This window comes from Anthonomus grandis, chromosome 8 (assembly GCF_022605725.1).
Source record: "Anthonomus grandis grandis chromosome 8, icAntGran1.3, whole genome shotgun sequence".
In the NCBI taxonomy this organism is placed as follows: Eukaryota; Metazoa; Arthropoda; class Insecta; order Coleoptera; family Curculionidae; genus Anthonomus; species Anthonomus grandis.
This window is the reverse complement of record NC_065553.1, coordinates 1,440,686-1,460,878: the sequence shown is the minus strand read 5'-3', so window position 1 is coordinate 1,460,878 and position 20,193 is coordinate 1,440,686. Positions and strand designations below refer to the sequence as shown.

The 20,193-nt window shown below is 32.0% G+C and overlaps 1 protein-coding gene across 1 annotated transcript in view; it reads right to left on the bottom strand.

Annotated features, from left to right (window-relative positions):
• LOC126739498 (putative ATP-dependent RNA helicase TDRD12) overlaps positions 1-20,193 on the bottom strand; it is an 82,734-nt gene that overhangs the window by 14,570 nt on the left and 47,971 nt on the right. The window contains exons 17-20 of the mRNA XM_050445205.1: positions 13,978-14,210; positions 13,672-13,916; positions 5,268-5,614; positions 4,850-5,149 (exon numbers count right to left, since the gene is read on the bottom strand). Coding sequence (XP_050301162.1) covers positions 4,850-5,149; positions 5,268-5,614; positions 13,672-13,916; positions 13,978-14,210 — 1,125 coding nt within the window. The remainder of the gene's footprint in view (positions 1-4,849; positions 5,150-5,267; positions 5,615-13,671; positions 13,917-13,977; positions 14,211-20,193) is intronic.

Genomic DNA, 20,193 nt, shown 5'->3' with positions numbered 1-20,193 from the left:
TGTTAGTTTCAAATGCATATCTGGCGAAGCTGCTGCAGTAAATCAAGTTGATAAGTCACAATTTTTGAAGAAACTTCCGTCCATGTTGCTCGGCTACAAACCAGAAGACGTGTACAACGCAGATGAAAGTGGACTTTTTTTTTCGCGCATTGCCCGACAAAACTCTGTCCCTTAAAGGAGAAACATGTGTGGGTGGAAAGTTGTCTAAAGATAGACTAACCATTTTATTCTGTGCAAATATGGCCGGAGAAAAATGCGATTTGATTGTGATCGGGAAAGCGGCTCGTCCCCGTGCTTTAAAAAACGTTGCTATTAAGGATCTACCAGCGACTTGGAAATCCAACAATAAGGCATGGATAACCCGAGAAATCCTGTCTGAGTGGTTACTGGAATTCGACCGAAAAATGGGAATCCAAAAAAGGCAAGTTCTTTTATTTTTAAACAATGCTCTCATCCTCGTGATCTGAAAATGAAAAATGTGAAAGTTATATTTTTACCGCCAAACACAACTTCAGTTTGTCAGCCCTTGGATCAAGATATAATACAGAACTTTAATTTTTATTATCGGCATTTGATTTTAAAACATATTTTAACAAAAATTGACAATGTTCAAAGCTTATCTGAGCTTACAAAGTCTATTAATGTGTTAGAAGCTTTATATTTTATAAAAACATCATGGAATAAAGTAAATTCCTCTACAATTAAGAACTGTTTTGGCAAAGCTGGATTCAGAAGAAGTGGCTGTAGCTCAGAATTTGCTGAGCAAAATTATTGCGATGCTGAAGACGATCTGCCCTTAGCGACACTTGCTCAGTTACTGCGACATGCCAAACATTTAGGAGTAGCAGACCCCTAGAAAGTAGATGATTTCCTGGCTTTAAACAATAACATAACAACAGAAGAAAATGCCATTGACAACTTTTCGAATTTGGATGTAGAAAGCCCAGGCCAACTTGAATATGGTAGTCCAAACGACTCAGAAGAAGAAGTGGAACTGGTGGACTCACTAAGAGGTTCAAAAACTATAAATTCATATGAGGAAGCTCTAAATCATATTTCTATATTGAAAAAATTTGCTAAAGATGATTTCACTGCATTTCAACATTTAAAAAATTTAGAAAGTTATCACGAAAATTGTCTCCTTCAGCAAAAGATGGTGAAATTTCGTCAGACAAACATTTTAAACTTTTTTCAAAAAGCTAAAGAATAATGTTTTTTTTTTTTAATTCTCGTACCATGTATTGAAGCATTTATGTTTTTGTATGCGTATACATACATATAGATATATAGCATAAATACATATTTTAAAAATGTGGCGAGTTTCTGTTTTATTTTCCTCATGATTATGTATTACCTCATTCCTCATGATTATATACCCCGTTATTTATACTCTTCACATACTCTCTGTTAAACGGACACCTCCCATAAGCGGACAAAAGTTACGGAACCGTGAGTGTCCGCTTATGGGAGCTTTCACTGTAGTGGGGTTATATTGATGATGTTTTTTTGATGTGGACCTTGACAATTTTTTAAATTACAATTACTCTGAAGTAGGGATGGCTGATCCAACAAATTTTACGGATCAGTTCCGAACTGATCCAGTCCAAGCAAATACCTGTTCCACGGATCAGTTTCAAGTTTGTGTCCGAACTCCGAACGGAATCCAAATACATTGCGGCCTATGGAACTAAAATGACGCCGATTAATGTTTATAAAAAAAAGCCAACACTTAAAACCGAATCGAAAATCAAAAAAAAACGTATTAAGAAAAATTATTTAACTCTTTGTGATATTATTTAAATAAAAAAAGCGTAATAGCCATATAACTAAATGTTAACAAAAATAATATACAAATATGTACCATGTTCTGTTAGAATTATGCCATTCGTGTAAATAATGCCATTCATTTAAAATATCTGAATTGTTTTTAAAACATCGATTATTTGTCGGTATTGATATTATATTACCTTACTATTCTTGGAAGCACAGCAACTTGTCGTCCTCCGTCCGTCGGTCGTTAAAATTATAGAAAATTAGTTTTGTTTTGTACTTTTTGCAGTTCCTAAAATGTACATTTTGTTTCCTATGTAGGTATTATATTTTTTATAAGAACGTTTTATTTTTGTTTGCATTTTTTCGCAGTTTACTACTAGAATATGTTCTTTGTTATATTTCTTTGGTAAAAGAATTAAATATCATTTTTGTTTTGTATTTTTCTGCTGTTTACTACTAGAGTATGTTTTTTGTTATATTTTTTTGGTATAAGAAATAAATACCATTTTTGTTTTGTGTTTTTTTATTACAAGGAATACATTTTATTTTCAAAAGTCTTATCTGTGTTCTATGTTTAATACTTAAAAATAAATAGCTACCTACTGTGTTTATTATAACATAGTGTAAATCCCCATCAGTTGTAATTTAAAACCCAAACTAGAATAATAATAATAAGGTAAGAGTATTTTGACTATTTCGGAATATCAACAAAACAGTGCCAGTCCGTCCGCATCACACCAAACAAAATTAGTTCGGACTTGAACCATCAATACGACATAATTAAACACCGATCTAAGGGCGGTGGCGCTTCGCGCTACTTGTACGGTCTAAACGTAAACCAGTCCGGACTCGAACTTGGACTCGTAAAATTTCTAGTGGATCAGTTAGTCCACTGTTCCAACCGTAAGGATCAGTTCCGCGGGATCAGTTCCAGTATTAGGCAGCCATCCCTACTCTGAAGACTCTACTTAAAAATGTACTCTCGAAAAGGAGGTTGATGGTCAACTTCCTTTTCTTCGTATTTTAATAAAAAAAGATTACAAAATTTGGAACTAGGATTTACCGTAAACCAAATTCAAATTTTAATTCTAATTATCAGTAAAGAGAGGTGTGGGAAAAAGTTTATACGATCGTGCAAACATTATTTATAATAATAAAAATTTATCAGAATTTTTACAAAATTGCTTTAAGGAGTTTGCTTATCCACATATAAAATTAAATCAATCGCTATTTACAACAAATCTTATTTTACCATTTATTAACCAAAACTAAACCTTAATGACAATGAATTAAATAAAAATGGAATATATACAGGGTCCTGCAACAGTGCGTCGGTCTTCCATAAAGCCTAAAAAAATTAGGTTAAAATTTTCTTAAAAAAAAAATAGAAATTAAAAAAAAAAATTTAGGACCTGATAGCGCATATCTGGAAAATATTTTAAAGTATACAGGGTGCTTCAAAAAAGTAGGGCGATATAAGCAGCATTTTTTTAAAATGGAATGCCATTCTTTTTTTTTTTCTCTAAAAAATCTTGGAAAGAATAGTACATAGTCAACTAATGGATAACCTTTGTGAGACTACTATTCTGCTAGCTCAACAATCCGGATTTAGAAAAGAGCATAGCACTACTACTGCTCTTCTAAATATTACAGATAATATCATTACAGCCTTAGACAAAAAGTTGGCTGTGATTTTGGTGACACTGGATTATTCAAAGGCATTTGACTTGATTGATCATGACTTGCTCGTTGCCAAGTTGTCTTATTTTGGTTGTGATGACTCCATCCTATCGTTTTTTAAATCGTATTTATGGAGACGGTCGCAGCGAGTACGGGTACAAAATGAATATTCTGAATCAAAAGTAATAGTTTCCGGGATACAGCAGGGATCTATATTGGGGCCACTTTTGTTCCTAATCTATACCTCTGATCTACCTAACGTAGCCTTAAACTCGGACGTCTACCTGTATGCGGACGATACTCAGGTTCTTCACCTAATTAATCCACATAACGTTCAGCTTGCAGCAGACTCCATTAATTTTGATTTGGAGCAGATAATGAATTTCTCCAGTAAACATAATTTGCAGATTAACCCTATTAAAACTAAAGTTCTATTGTTTGCGGGTCGCAATCAACGGCATAACATAGAAAATACACTTAATATTACGCTTAATAATACTACTCTCACTTTTTCAAATCACGTAAAAATTTTGGGTCTCATTGTTAACACATCTCTCAAATTTAGGGATCACTGCAATATGTTGTTACAAAAATGTTATTTACACTTGCGAATGCTTTATGCAAATAAAAGTATTTTAAATTACAAAACAAGAAAAAAGCTTTCTGAATCCTTGGTTATGTCTATCATTAATTATTGTATAATTGTGTATTACCCATGTCTAGATAGAATAACGCAAAAGCGCTTGCAGCGTATTCAAAACACATGTTGTCGTTTTATTAATAATCTTAGGAAATACGACCATGTATCACAAGCTATACTACAACTTAAATGGCTGAAAATTGTGAATATATTTAAGTTGAATAAATACAACAAGTATGTAAGTAAATAATAATACAAGTATTTTTATATCGCCTATTTAAAACACGCACACCTGTGTCTTTGTGTGAAAAGATGATTTACAGAACTGAGGTTCATAGTCGTAATATAAGGTATATATAAGGTACTTTCAATGCCACGTCATACTACATCAATGTTTGAACGTTCTTTCACCCATCAAGCTGTCATTCTATTTAATCGTTTCAGGCCAAATTTTCATTTTATCATTTATTTTTATTGAAGATCCTATAAAGATCTATTCTTGGAACATCAATGATGGGTTGTTCTTGGTTAATTTATTTAATTGTTACTTAGCTCATGGAACAAATGTTTTACTTTAAAGTAGTATTAATTTTAGTTTATTTATTTATTTTTTTTAAAGTGGATAGGTTAAGAGATAAAGAGTAGCTTATAGCTAATCTTCGCCTGTTCAGGCAAATACTGTAATTTGCAGGGTTTGTTAAATAAAGACGATTTATTATTATTATTATTATAATAACTAATAAAAATGGGTCATACCAGGGTTGGGCGCGCTAGGGAACTCCTCGTCAACTTGTTCAACTTCTTCCATAAATTCAGGCTGATCTTCCTCGATGATATCGTCATCGACTTCCTCTTGGACTTCCGGCAAATCAAAGTCCATAATCTCTTCATCGGTCCGCATAGCAAAACCGCAGTCCAATAATAATTTATTTATCAGGACGCGCCTGTTTAGGCCCTCTTTTACCGTGACAGAGTAGCAAAATTGACCCCTCACTTGCGGATTGTCTTGTTTCGAGTTCACTTTTACATAAAGCAAACGTAGTTTAGTACAAAGATCTATGAAAAGAAAACATAACGTTTTATATAACTTTCTATGAGAAAAATGAACTTTGATGCATCGTATCCGTTTAAACAGAGACATTACTACAAATTTCATCTTTGCCTCAATCCTTACCATCTTCATATGCCATCTTATACAAAAGATCCACCGCCTCAAAACTCCACTCTTCGTCAATACTTTTAACGCCAATCAGCGAACATCTTACGGCTTGAAACGGCAATTTTAATATGACCTCGTTGGAAATATGTTTTAAATTAGCCGTTTGGTCCCAGCAGATGTCGCCGTAATCCACTGACATAATTTTAGCTTCGTTATTCTCGATTTCTAATACGAGTCCTCTGCCGTATTCTTTCGACACTTCGTCTTGGTAAAGGCAACACTGGCCCACTTTTACCTCTTTTAAGGTGGGATAAAATGGTTTGCGGATTTCTTGTTGGATTAAATGTTCAAGGTCTTCTAATCTAAAATGTTAATAACAATTAGAAAGTTGTACGATAATGTAAATTAATTTCAAGCGTAAACTGGATAGACTCACAAATTTACATTAAACTAAATCAAACACGTATTTTACCAATGGTAGAATATTTGTTTTGGTAGAAATGGTAGAAATTTAATATTAGACGAAAACATTTGATTTCAAGACATACATTGTGTTTATTATTTGTCGGACATTCTTTATTACATTAATCTTATTAAGTTGATATTAAAAAAATTTATTCAAGTCGATTTTTGCTGCCAATGTACCGAGAATTTGTTTTAATTGTGCATGCAACTTAATATGCAAAGGCCTACTGTCTAAGTTAAGAACAGCGAGCGAACTCTCTAACTCGAAAGAAGAAAAACCTTCGGAATAGAAATATAGAATAAGGTTGTTTGGTCTTGCTATTGCTTTCGTCTCTTTTTAGTACATTGAAAAAAAGATGTATTTATCTTTGTTGTGGGGATGTTTTTGTAGCAGATTTGAAAATCAACGAATTTTCATATTCTCGTATTAGATCATTAAGCCCCATTGTGCAAGGACCAACGTTTTTAAGAAGTGATAAAGGGAATAGGGTCGGCTTGAAAGTGATTCTAAATGAAACTTAATAATTAAATAAAGAATAGTATTTAATTAGAAAATGTTAAACCATAAAAGTCCACAAAAAAATAACTTACTTAAATCACTTGATTACAACAAATAATTAGGGTTTTATTACTCCTCACAAATTTTGAAAATACTATATATATATATAATCCTTTTATCCTTAATTCAATCGTTTGTTCTTTCTCTTCCATTTCTAAGGCAAAATTAATAATATTATTATCTTAAATCTATATTTTAAGACAAATATTAAAATATTAATTTAATAGTAAATATATTTAAATAAAAAAACAAAAATATTTATTAAGCTATTATAAATACACACTAGGAAAGAGATAAGATAAAATTAGAAGGATCCATCATAAAATTCGCCGTCTTATTGATACCTAAAATTACTTCAAAAATTGATAAGAAAACTTTTCCCTTATCGGCATCCCTTATGGATATAGGATGAAAACAGAAACAATAACAAAGCATACTTATTACTTAAAAGATCGATAATGTCGAATGACATTTCAATAATTGACATTGTGGGCTGTGAAAAATCCCATTAGCTATAAAAATAGGCTAATGTTTGTAGATTGGGTAGTATAAGAATGTCTAAAGCCGAACGATGCTGAGTGACATAGAGAAAATTTAGCGAGTGCTAATCGCGCATAGAAAGATATTTTCTTTCTATATTTTTTCTTGTCTATTTCTATGTTTATCGAGTTAGAGAGTACCGCTGCAGTTAAATGAACAAACTGTTAAAATATTGAATAATTTGAAGTAGTTACAAAAAAAGTAGCAGTTCTAAAATTTCATATATATATTATATATATAGCATATCTCAGGACCTAAGGAAATGCCACTATAATTATATTATTTATTATATTAAATTTTATTATTAGTTTTTAAACTTTCTTTATTAACGTAAAAAAAAGTTGATGATAGTTACTATTTGAGCTATGTAACAAAAATACTTGCAATGACAATGTAAATTTAATGGGCAAGTGAACATCTTAGATCCTAGTAGTCAAAATTGTGGTACTATTGGTTTAAAGACTACTCTAAAGACTTTTTGAAGAAATGATTAAAATCTAATCATTAAAAGTCAAGAAATTTGAACTTTTATCCAAAAAGTGTCTGTAAAAAACAAAATAATTTGTCTCTTAAAGGCACGTCAATGACGTGGACTCTAGGAGTCAACATTTTACAATTATTGATTTATGGATTACTCTGAAGACATATTCAGACTTTTTTTTTAAATTGGCATTTTTTATTTTAGGAGTGCCTATAAAAGATAAAATAATTTATATCTTATTGGCAAGTTTCTTAACTTCTTAGGCTTCTAGTAAACAAAATATTGCAATTATTAATTAACAGATACTCTGAAGATTCTCTTTTTTTTATCAGTAAAATTAAAGAAATTTAAATTATTTTATTTTAAAAGTGCCAGTAAGAAAAAATTAATTTGTCCCTTACTGGTAAGTGAATATCTTGAGGAACATTTAGTTTTAAGGAATATAACCAAATCAGTAAAAGTAAATAAATTGAAATTGTTATTCCAAAAGTGCATTGAAGGAAAAATTAATTTGTCTCTTATTGGCAAGTGAATATCTTGAGTCTATCAGGTGTAGAACTCCTAATGAACTAAATACAATAGGAGTAAACGGGAGTGAAGAACTGGAGAAAGTTTCAGTGAACCTTACACACGGAAGCAAGCACCGAATCTACATGGACTCCATCTGATGTGACTGTGGTGATGAATGGGTTTGTACCATTTTCTATTGCTAATGAAGTAGTAGACTTTATAACTCTGAAACCTGCAAGTATAGACCCCAATAGTACCAATGAACTGAATTCAATGAGAGCAAATAAAAGTGAAGAACAGTCCATACCTTCAGTGGATCTTACACAAGAACCAACCACCTAATCTGCATTGAATCAATCTAATTAGGCTACAGAATCATTTTCTCTTGCTAGTGAATCAAAAGAGATGACAACAGTGTCTTCTGTAGACTTTACAGTGAGACCTAGAGGTGTACACTCCAATAGCACCAACGAGTTTGACTCATTTGGGGCAAATCACCACTTCTAAAGCCTTGGTATAAGAATTAACCAACAAATATATATTCTTAAGCACCATCGAACTTGATGTGACTACAGAAGCAACCGGAGAGATGAAGACTTTTGTAGACTTTACTGAGGCAACACACCATACAGTCTACTGAACATAAGGTACTAACTGAAAACCGTAGTAGTAAAGTATTGACGAGGAAGTAACCACAGTAATTTAACAACTCATAGAAGAAGACTCTACTAATGCTTTAATATTTGTGACAACTGTGTCACCAAGTTAAGATATTGACGCTACAGAATCATCACTAATTCAATCTGATGAAATACTTACTACAATGAACTTCAGGGGAAAAGCCGTTAATTGAATCATCAACTGTAAAAAATGTTGACTTAGTTACAATTCCTGAAGATGTTCAATCGCCACTTGAAGAAACTGTGACAGAAACAGTTGAAGAATTTTCTGAAGAATAAACCATCCTAAAGCCTCTAACCAAAGTAGAACCTTCCGAGGTGGCTTCGTTGTTCAAAAAGGAATTAGAAGCGATTGCAAAAAGTGAAAAAATATTACAATTATTATATCCTAGAAAAGTCTAAAGGCTATTTTAGTCTTTTTTAAAGTAATAACTAAAATCCATTAACTAAAAGTCCGAAAATTGGAATTTTTCTCTAAGAGTGTCAGAAAAGAACAAAATAACTTGTCCATTATCGGCACGTCAATGACTTGGACTCTAGGAGTCAAAATTTAACAATTTTTGATTTATGGACTACTCTGAAGAGATATTCAGTCTTTTTTTGAAAAAAAATTGAATTTTTTATTCTAGGAGTGCCTATAAAAGATAAAATAATTTGGGTCTAATTGGCAAGTGAATAGCTTAGGTTCTAGTAGCCAAAACATTGCAATTATTGATTAATGACTGCTCTGAAGACTCCCTTTTAGTATTTTTTGAGCAAATAGCTACAATCAAAGCAATAAAAGTAAAGAAATTGAAATTTTTATTCCAAGAATGCCAGTAAGAAAAAATTAATTTGTCTTTTATTGGCAAGTGAATATCTTGGGTCTTGTAGCCAAAATAGTGCAATATGGAATGCTCTAAAGGATATTTTAGTTTTTATAAAAGAAACACTTAAAATTCAATCATAAACACAGTCAAGAAATTGCAATTTTATTCCGGATTGCCTGTAAGGAACAAAATAATTTGTGTCTAATTAACTAGTGAATATCTTCTGTTCTATTAGTCAGATTTGTGTAATTATTTATTTTATGGACTATTCTAAAGACTCTTTTAGTTTTTTTCCTTTAAGAAATAACTAAAATCCATTTATTAAAAATCCGGAAACTGGAAGTTTTCTCCAAGAATGTCAGTATAGAAGAAATTAATTTGTCTTGTGTGTAAAATTTATTTTGTGATATTGAGTCAATTAGTCTTAAAGGAAAAATGAATTTGTATTGGCAAGTAAACAAAATATCTAAGGTCCTTGTAGTCAAAATTGTGGTATTTTTGGTTTAAAGACTACTCTAAAGACATTTTTTGTTCTTTTTTTGAAAAAATGACTAAAATCCAATCATTAAGTCATGAAATTTGAATTTTTATTCCAAGAGTATCAGTAAGAGACAAAACAATGTGCATGCACGTCAATGACTTGGACTCTAGCAATTAAAATTTTACAATTATTGATTTATGGATTACTCTGGAAAAATTGGAATTTTTTATTCCAGGAGTTCCTATAAAAAATAAACATTTGTGTCTTATTAGCAAGTGAATAGCTTGGGTCTCGTCTTGTAGTCAAAATAGTTCAGTATAGAATAGTATAAAAGCTAATTAAGTCTTTTTTAAAGAATCGCCTAAAATTCATTTACCAGCAGCCAAGAAATTGCAATTTTTTATTCCAGGATTGCCTATAAGAAACAAAATAAGTTGTATCTTATTGGCAAGTGAATATCTTGTATCTAAGGCATGCAGGTCTAGACCCTAGTGAACTGAATACAATAGAGGGTAAAGAGTAGAAGAAAGCTTCAGTAAACCTTATACATGGAAGCAAGCACTGAATCTGCATGGACTCCAAGTGATGTGATTACAAAACCATTTTCTCCTGCTAAGGAAGTAGTAGCACCTTGTGTAGACTTGAACTGAATGAAGTGAATCCAATGAGAGCAAATGGAAGTAACGAACTCTCCACACCTTCAGCGGATCTTATACAAGAAGTAACCACCGAATCTACATTGAATCAATCTAATAGGCTACAGAAACATTTTCTCTTAGAAATGCTAGTGAATCAAAAAGAGATGACAACAGTATCTTTTGTAGACTTTACAGTGAAACCTACAGGTGTGCACTATAATAGCACCAACAAGTTTGACTCATTGGGGATAGATGGAAGTGAAGAGTTTACCGTCTTTTCTAAAGGCTTGCTACAAGAATTAACCAACAAATTTGTATTCTTAAGCACCATTGAACCTGATGTGACTACAGAAATAACTGGAAAAATGAGCACATTCTCTTCTGTAGCTTTACCAAGGCACAAACCATATTGTCTACTAAACTTAGGGTACTAACTGCACACCCAAGTATCCGCGAGGAAGAAACATTATTAATTCAAGAACTCATAGAAGGAGACTCTACTAATGCTTCAATATTTGTGACAACTGTGTCATCAAGTTTAGATATTGACGCTACAAAATCATCACTAATTCAATCTGATGAATTACTTACTACAGTGAACATCCAGAGAGAAAGCCTCTGGTTGATTGATCAAATATAAAAAAATGTTGACTTAGTTACAATTCCTGAACATGTTCAATCGCCACTTAAAGAAACTGTGACAGAAAAAGTTGAAGAATTTTCTAATGAATCAACCATCCTAAAACCTCTAAAGAAAGTAGAACCTGCCGAAGTGGCTTCGTTGTTAAAAAATCTAAAGGCTATTTTAGTCTTTTTTAAAGAAACGCCTAAAATTAATACACAAACAGTCAAGAAATTGCCATTTTTTATTTAAGGAGTGCCTGTAAGAAACAAAATGTTTTGTGTCTTATTGGAAAGTAAATATCTTGGGTTCTAATAGTCAGAATAGTTTAATTATTGATTTATAGACTACTCTAAAGACTCTTTTAGTCTTTTTTAAAGAAATAACTAACAGTCCGAAAATTGGAATTTTTCTCCAAGAGTGTCAAGAAGAAACAAAATAACTTATCCATTATCGCCACGTCAATGACTTGGACTCTAGGAGTCAAAATTTTAGAATTTATGGCCTACTCTGAATAATACAACCGCTAGCTAAGATCCTGTGTTTTTGAGAGCTCCCCGCAATATTACCATTGATAATGTTTTTGTAGTCCATTCTAAACATGTTTTGGTTTGTTACCTCTCAAGATTCTGGCACATCAAGTTTTTCCAAATTTTCAATGCATTTTATATGGACGTTTTTAATCTGATGCATTAAAATTGCATGTTATGTGCTTTAAATTTAATTGGGGCCGTAGTTTAAATTCTAAATAAGTTTGTAATTAGTGCCAGTAAGAAACGAAATAATTTGTCTATTGCACGTGAATGATTTGAACTCTAGTAGTCAAGATATTACAATTATTGATTTATGGATTACTCTGAAGACTCTTTTAGCCATTTTTGAGGAAACAACTACAATCAAATGAATAAAAGTAAAGAAATTTTATTTCAATAGTTCCTTTAAAAAAAAAAATTGTCTCTTAGGTATAATCAATATTTTGGGTCTAAAGCATGCAGGTATAGACCCCTAAGAACTGAATCCAAGGAGAGCAAATGAAAGTGAAAAACTGCCACACCTTTAGTGGATCTTATACAAGCAACCGCCGAATCTGCATTAAACAAATCTAATGTAGCTACAGAATCATTTTCTCTTGCTAGTGAATCAAAAGAGAAGACAACAGTGTCTTCTATAGACTTTACAGAGAAACCTACAAGTGTACACTGCAATAGCACCAACGAGTTTGACTATGAAGGTAAATGGAAGTGAAGAGTTTACCACCTCTTCTAAAGGCTTGCTACAATAATTAACCAAGAAATATAAAATCTTAAGCACAATTGAAGCTGAGGTGACTACAGAAGCAACTGGAGAGATGAGCACATTATCTTCTGTAGACTTTACTGAAGCACAAACCATACAGTCTACTGAACATAAGGTATTAACTGAAGACCCAAGTATTGAAGACGAAGTAACCGCACAACTCTACTAGACAACTGTATCATCAAATTTAGATATTGATTGCTGCAGAATTATCACTAATTCAATCTGATGAGTTACTTACTACACTGAACATTCAGGAATCCACTGAGAACAGTTCAGGTGAAGAGCCTTCGGTTGAATCAACAACTGTAAAACATGTTGACCTAGTTACAATTAAACAAAACAAAAGTAAAAAACTCCAAATCAGGGTCTCATATATTTTTAGCATATTTTATAAGCGTTCTTTTTGTACTAATTTTATTTATTTTTAGGCCTGATGATGCTCCGATAGGAACGAAACACATGTAGCTTTTTAAGAAATTATATATAAATATGTTTAATGAGCCCCTGACTTGGAATTTTGATTTATTTTTTTGTGTGGTCTCTTGGAAAAATAATGGATGATATGTTTCAAGTAGTTCCAATTCCTGAAGATGTTCAATCGCCACTTGAATAAACAGTAACAGACACAGTTGAAGAATCTTCTGAAGAATGAACCATATCAACCATCTTAAAGCTTTTAACGAAAGTAGAACCGTAGAAAATAATTTGTCTCTTAATGACACGTCACTGACTTGGACTCTAGTAGTCGAAATTTTACAATTATTGATTTATAAACTTACTCTTAAGACACTCTTAGTCTTGACATTTTTTATTCCAGGAATGCCTGTAGGAAACAAAATAGTTTGTGTCTTATTGGCAAGCCAATAACTTGGGTTCTAATAGTCAAAATTGTGTAATTATTTATTTATGGACTAATCTAGAGACTCTTTTAACAAATAACAGTCTTTTTTTTAACAAATAACTAAAATCCATATACTAAAAGTCCGTAAACTGGAAGTTTACTTCAGTAAATAAAAAATTAATTTGTCTATTATCGGCACGTCAATGAATTGGACTCTTGTAGTCAACATTTTAAAATAATTGATTATAGATTACTCTGAAGACACTTTTAGTCTTTTTTGAAAAAATAGATAAAGTCCAATTATAAAAAGTCAAGAAATTTAAATTTTTATTCTATCTATATTATTAATTATTAAGTGCCTGTAAGAAAAAAATTATTTCTGCCTATTATTAGCAACTGAACATATTGGATTCAAGTACATGGTCAAAATTGTGCACTAATTTATTTATAAATTATTCTGAAGACTTCTAAAAAAAATAAACCTAAATACTTACTGTCTGGTAAACTTATTTTGCCTAACATAAAAATTCTCTGGACTTTCTGCAAACGTAAAAGTAACCTCATGTAACTCCTCAATATTTAAAAAGGCCCAATTCGGTATCGCCTGTTTTTCCTCCATAACATTCCTCACTACTCGTTTAGACACTTTATATTCAGGCAAATCTATTCCACATTCTTTGCACAACTTATAAAGGTTCTTCAAAGGTTTAGGGCTTTTAACTGCCAACCCTTCTTTAACCTAAAATGGTACAAGAGCAGTTTAAAATTGAATTATTGATATTTCCTAGTAATTAACTTACGAGCTCTCTGCTGAGCTGAAATCCCATAGTTGGAAACGTTTTATCGTGCATCTCCCTTATTTCATAGACATCGTCCAGCCACAAGACGTTTCCTAATTGAAGTACAATTGTGCCGATCATAACGGAGTCGGGACAATTGCTATCTTTTAGAAATTGCGCTTTAATACCCGCTAGTCGTGAAAATGTGGCGTCCTCGAATGGGGGTATGAGATTGGCAAAATGGATTTCGAAACCTAAAAGAGAATTTCATTCAGTTTCATGAAACCCACTATAAATTAAACTATTTATAATAGGCTTGGGTCCTACACGGATCCTTGATATACAAAAGAAGTTATACTGACCACCAGCTGCTTCCTTTAAAAAAAAAATAAGATCTAAAGAAATTTAATAAATTCTCGTTCTCAAGATAAGCAGCATTTAAAATACATAATGTTTGTTTTTAATATATTAAGATATGGTTTATTTGAGTCACACCAGTACTTCATTGAATTTAAGTCAAGGTTAATAATCTCACTCGTTCGCTCACGAAAAACTACAAGTTTGGTCAAAGTATCGAACTTATATTACGATTAGAGATTACTTGGTTACACGTGTTAAGCCCCTAAATGCATCACCAGATCTAAATAAAAATAATGGTGACAATTTGAAAACGACCAGCACTTAATATTGCCTCTACCAATGATAGTATGAAAATTAGGCGAAACACGTCAATTTACATATCAAGGGGGACAATTTTTGAGGCATTTGTTGTCGTGTTACTTTCAACTCCCAGAGCACCTACCCCCAAAATTTTGAATGGCAACCCCTATTTCTTTTACCATTTTCTAGTGTTCATTATTTATTTCATGTTCTTTTAGAATCAGTGAAAAAAATCTGTGAAAGTTAACTTCCTAAATAATTTCAATAGTTTTCAATTATTAGTGTCGTTTCTTAAAATGGTTTTCACTATTGCTGAACGCCTAGAAATGATTTTCATTTATGGAGCATAAAATCGTTGCTTTGCAAGAACGGCGGCAATATTCAACGAAAGACCTCCTGAAAGAAATGTTGGTCACAAGTACATCCGTGAGTTAGTAGCTAAATTTGAAGAAACAGGATTTGTTAGCAATAAGAAAAGGAATGAGCCAAGACTGCTTAATGAGACCGCTCAGATTGAGGTGCTTGGTGAAGTTGCTATAACTCCCACTATGTCCCTTCGTAAAATTGCAGATCAAACTGGACTGAACAAATGCGACGAATTCATATGTATTCCGGTATATCACAAGTTGTAGTTCAATCATGTTTTACACCTTGTTTAAACAGTATTAAATATTTTCGATGCCTTAGAAGATAGTAGTCATAGAGTGTTTGAGGTTTGACATTAATTTATGAATTAGTTCACTATAAACTTTACATATTTCAATTTTTGTAAAAATGTTTTCGAATGAAGAAAAATTTGATATGCTCGCTTGTTACAATTTAAGTTATGGAAATTTTTATAACCCGGAGCAAATGTATTTGACTTAATATCCCGAAAGACGGCAATCTTAAGTAAGTTAGAACGCAATCTGAAAGATTTTCCTAACCAGATCAACTGGTCTGATGAGAACATGGTAATGAAAAATGGTATTTTTAATAGAATAAATCATCATTATTGACATTATTAAATCCTCGTTTGGTGAAACAAGTACGACACCAGGTGCATTTTGGTTTAAATATGTGGCTGGTATTGTGGGAAGAATTTTAGGCCCTCAATTACCACCATAATTTGAATTCTGAGCATTACCTGCAAAACGATTTAGAGGAAGCTTTAGATAATTTGTCCTTGTAGAAATTCGAAATCATTGGTTTCAACAAGATGGAGCACCTGCTCATTATGCCCTGGGTAGTTAGAGAATATCTATCAACTAGAAGACATATCAGCATATATTCCAGAATGCCATGGCCAGCACGTTCCCTCGACATTATTCCCTTAGATTTATTTGGGGGTATGTTGAAAATTACGTTTACAAAAACAATTTTGAAACCGAAGGACTTCGAAGATTGGTGTTCGAGGCTTTTGAGAGTATAATATAAATGATGCTCAATAATTTATTGGAATTCACGATAAGGAGTTGTATTTATGCTTAGAAAATGAAGGACATTTTTTTGAACATCTACTACCGACGTAGATACTTATATTTTGTACTTTTTTATTGTTACTGTTTATACTCATGCTATGTATTGTTATTGTTTGTTAACGTTGTTGAATTGATTTATTAGCCAGCATTAAATTAGTTGTATTGAGTAGGCCTTAGATTGATTTTTCTCAATAATATTATTATTCTAAATATTTTAGGCACAAAAACATGAAAAAGCAAGTCTCATGGAAAACCTACTTTCTTCTGAGACATCGAAGATAGATAAGATAAGATTTAATAATATTTAATAAAGATATTTAAACAAGGTCTAAAACATGAGTGAACTGCAACTTGATATACACCGCTGAATTCGGAATTAAAAGCACTTTTAATATCTGATATCAAAAAATCAGGTCCGTATTTGCAAAAAAAAAGTTGATGGTGGCCCGAAGACGACGCTAAATTCTTCCCATTTAACCAACTTTCTATCTCTCATTATTACGGAGATACGGTACTGGCCCTCCTTATCTTGGGCATGTTGTATATTTATTTTATGCAAAAAATGAACATTATTTTCAAATTTAGCGACTTAGAAACGTAAATAAAAGTTGATTTAGCAACAAAACACTACTTTTTTATGCAAGTCGCCTGCCATTTTGTTCCCATGGTGAATTTTTAAAAATACATCAAATTTTTGAGCTTGAATTTTTTCAGCGACTTCGAAAACTTAAAGGAAAGTTGATTCTAATTCTACACGCTATTTTTGTATACAAGTCAGTGGCCACTTTAAATTTTGAGAAATAATTATCATTCGATAATCAGAAACGATTATCATACGTTTAGGAGTTTTATCCGGAAATACGGAATATCTCACACCACTGTGCGCCGCTTAGAATTTTGTGGTATCACGATGCAAAAATGTGAAGAAAATCAATTTTTCATGTTTAGAAAAACATGTTTTTTTTTATGAGTCGATATTTATGCTGAATCGACATATGTGCAGATATTGGTCGTATGAAAATCCGAACTAGATGCGTGAAATACATACTCAGTATCCGAAAAAGGTAATATGATGAAACTATTTTTTATTGAGGATAATTTAAATGCTACTCGATATCTGCATTTGCTCAAAAAGCAAATAGTACCAGATATAAGAAGACATGCTAATGCTAATTTTCTTCAAATATTGTTTCAATAAGATGACGCCTCTCATTTTGGAGTTAATGTAAATCGTTGGATTGGGAGAAGAGGTGAAATTGAATAGCCAGCAAGAAGCCCTGATCTTACACCCCTAGATTACTTTCTCTGGGGGCATTTAAAAAATAAAGTTTATGCGACAAAGCCGGAAAATATTTACTTATTACAACACAGAATAAGAGAAGAATGTAAATTGAAAACTCCCGATGTTTAGAAAACTTAGCAAATGCTTTTTACTACAATTTGGCACAATGTCAAATCGTTCAAAGAGGCCATTTTCAATATTTAATTAAATAGATTTATTGTTTAAATACTTTTTTTGTATCGTTTCCTTTTTTTATGGTTATTTGCATGTTTTATTTATAATAAATTTTAAATAATAATTTTTTAAACCATCTTTTAATCTGTTGAAGTTAGGTATAGCACAGGTTACATAAAGTTGTGTTAAAATTTTGCGTAGAATCGAAAACTCATCGAAATGCATAACTCTTAACATAAAGATTGGCATTTCATTTGTGGAGAAAAGTCTTTTCAAAAAAGGCCCTTCCCAACCCGCTATATTATAGCCACTCCACTCCAAGAATGGACTTCTACTTACAAAAAAAAGTATATTTTTTTATGCATTTTTCGATTCTACGCAAAATTTTAACACAACTTTATATAACATATACTATAGACTATGCTATATATAACTGAGCCCTGAGGTACTTCAGTCTCTACAACCATTCGACTTGATACAGTCCCGTTGTAAGTTACAGACTGAACCCTGCTAGTCAAATAAGACTCAAACCAACTTAGTGCTTTGCCCCTAAATCCATAGATCTTCAACTTGCACGACAGTATCCTGTGACACACACAATCAGAAACTTTAGTTAAGTCACAGAATACCGCAGCTGCAATTAATCACAGAACTGCAGTTTTTAAAGATTTGCTAATAAGGTTTTGAGTTTCCCATTTTAGGTAATTAGAAATCAGAATTTTAAATCATAACTGTAAATCTTTAGTATATTTGTTTTTGTTTTATCTAATAATATTTTACAAATTATAAATACTTTTAGGGTATGATAAAGTTCATTAAACGCTTTTATTGTTTTGACCTAAATTTACAAAAAAGGTCTGATGGCTCTGGTTTTTACACTTTGGTTTCTCTATTAGGATTTTTCGCGAAATATCTAGAAACATTATATTGGACCACGTTTCCAAACTTATTAAACGGTTTTGTTTGAATTATTCGATATTTTTAGATCGGAAGAAGTGGAACTACTTATATTGGTTGATGCATTTTCGGAATAACAATAAGTTACATTTTTATAGGCTTTAATATCTGAAATTTAAACTTCACTGGTTTAACTATCACCTTATTGCAAAAAGTTTTGGAAATCTTCACAAATTAAAAAGCTATACATATTTCCACGGGTTTGAATCAACTCAAAAAGAATTTGATTTAGATCCTAGAATTTAAAGAGACTTACATTATTGTTTTTATTTATTATTATTATAGCGTCCCCTATAAACAAAAATTATTTTGATTTGTTGTCAGCATAACTGTGTATATTATGCAAGAGAAGCAGCGTTTAACTACGCTACTAAAGATAATAAATTAATGTTTATTTCCCAAAATGTCCAAAAAATTTAAATAACCTTTTGAAATACACTTGTTAAAACCATTAATAGATATTAACTCAAAGCGCCCCAGTTTTCAGGGCGAATGATGCAAAGCAGGCAAGACAGTAACTGTTGGCACACACCCTTAGGGCCAAATTATGGACCGGCTGGTAAAGTGTTTGGAAAAGTTATCCTGCAGGTAACATTAAATTAAATTATGAACTTGTTGTTTGTCTTACCAGCAGGATAATTCTTGCTTAGCAGTAGAATAAGTTAACAACAGGAAAAAACAGCGTATCCTCAAAATTTTCAAATCAAGTTGGAGCTTGCATAGTTTTGCAAGAAGTTTGTGTATAAAATTTTGTTCTCAATCTGTATGAGTATTTTGTGATTTTTCATCTAGTTTATTCTCTCTTTATTTAATATGATAATTCCCGACGTAAGGTTACACCCTTCCCTCACCTGCCCCTCTTTGCTGGCTATGCCACTGTTATATGACTGAGAAATGAAAAGAAAACATACATCTAAGAGATCCCATATAGGTGTCAAATTTGAGCCACTATATTCTGTCACTGACGATCATCATGATATCTTAAAGGCAGTCCCTACATTCAATGTTATTAAATTATAAATTATTTCCTCATAGGTGGTAAGAGGTGTTATGGTTGCACCACCGCTACCATTTGAAGACCACAGGGAAAAAAGAGGGAGTGTCACAATATATCAAAAACAGAGTTAGCGTCGCCATCTACTAGAGAAACGTCTATATTTTATTATAAACACATATACTGTAGAAGATCACGGCATAGTCCGTTAGTAGCCGCGTCTAAAATACCAGATACAGGGGAAAAACAAGAAATGTCCACTGGAAAAATGATAACAACAAGGAATGTCCACAGATCGCTACGATGCAGATTACCGGTTTTAATTTTAGTTATGTTTTGTTTTCTAAAAATATTCACTTGTAAACAAGTGAATATTTTTTATGCATATTTTTGCGGTTTACAGCATTAAGGTTATGTTTTAATGTACAAAATATAAAAGTAAAAAGTGAATCATGGAAGAAAATGAAAATAGTGAGCTGCAAGAGAAGCAGCAACACAGTGAAAAGTTTAAGAAAAGAAAGATACATGGACGGATTACGGATGCAAACAAGAAAATAAAGGAAGCAGTCATGAACTAGGAAATGACTGTAAGTGTAAAAGACTGAGATGTTTCGAGAAAACCAGTAGTGAAGAAAGGCAGACACTTTTGAAGAACTTTAATCTATTAGCATCAAACAATGAAAAAAATTTTCATTTATGTGGTTTGATGT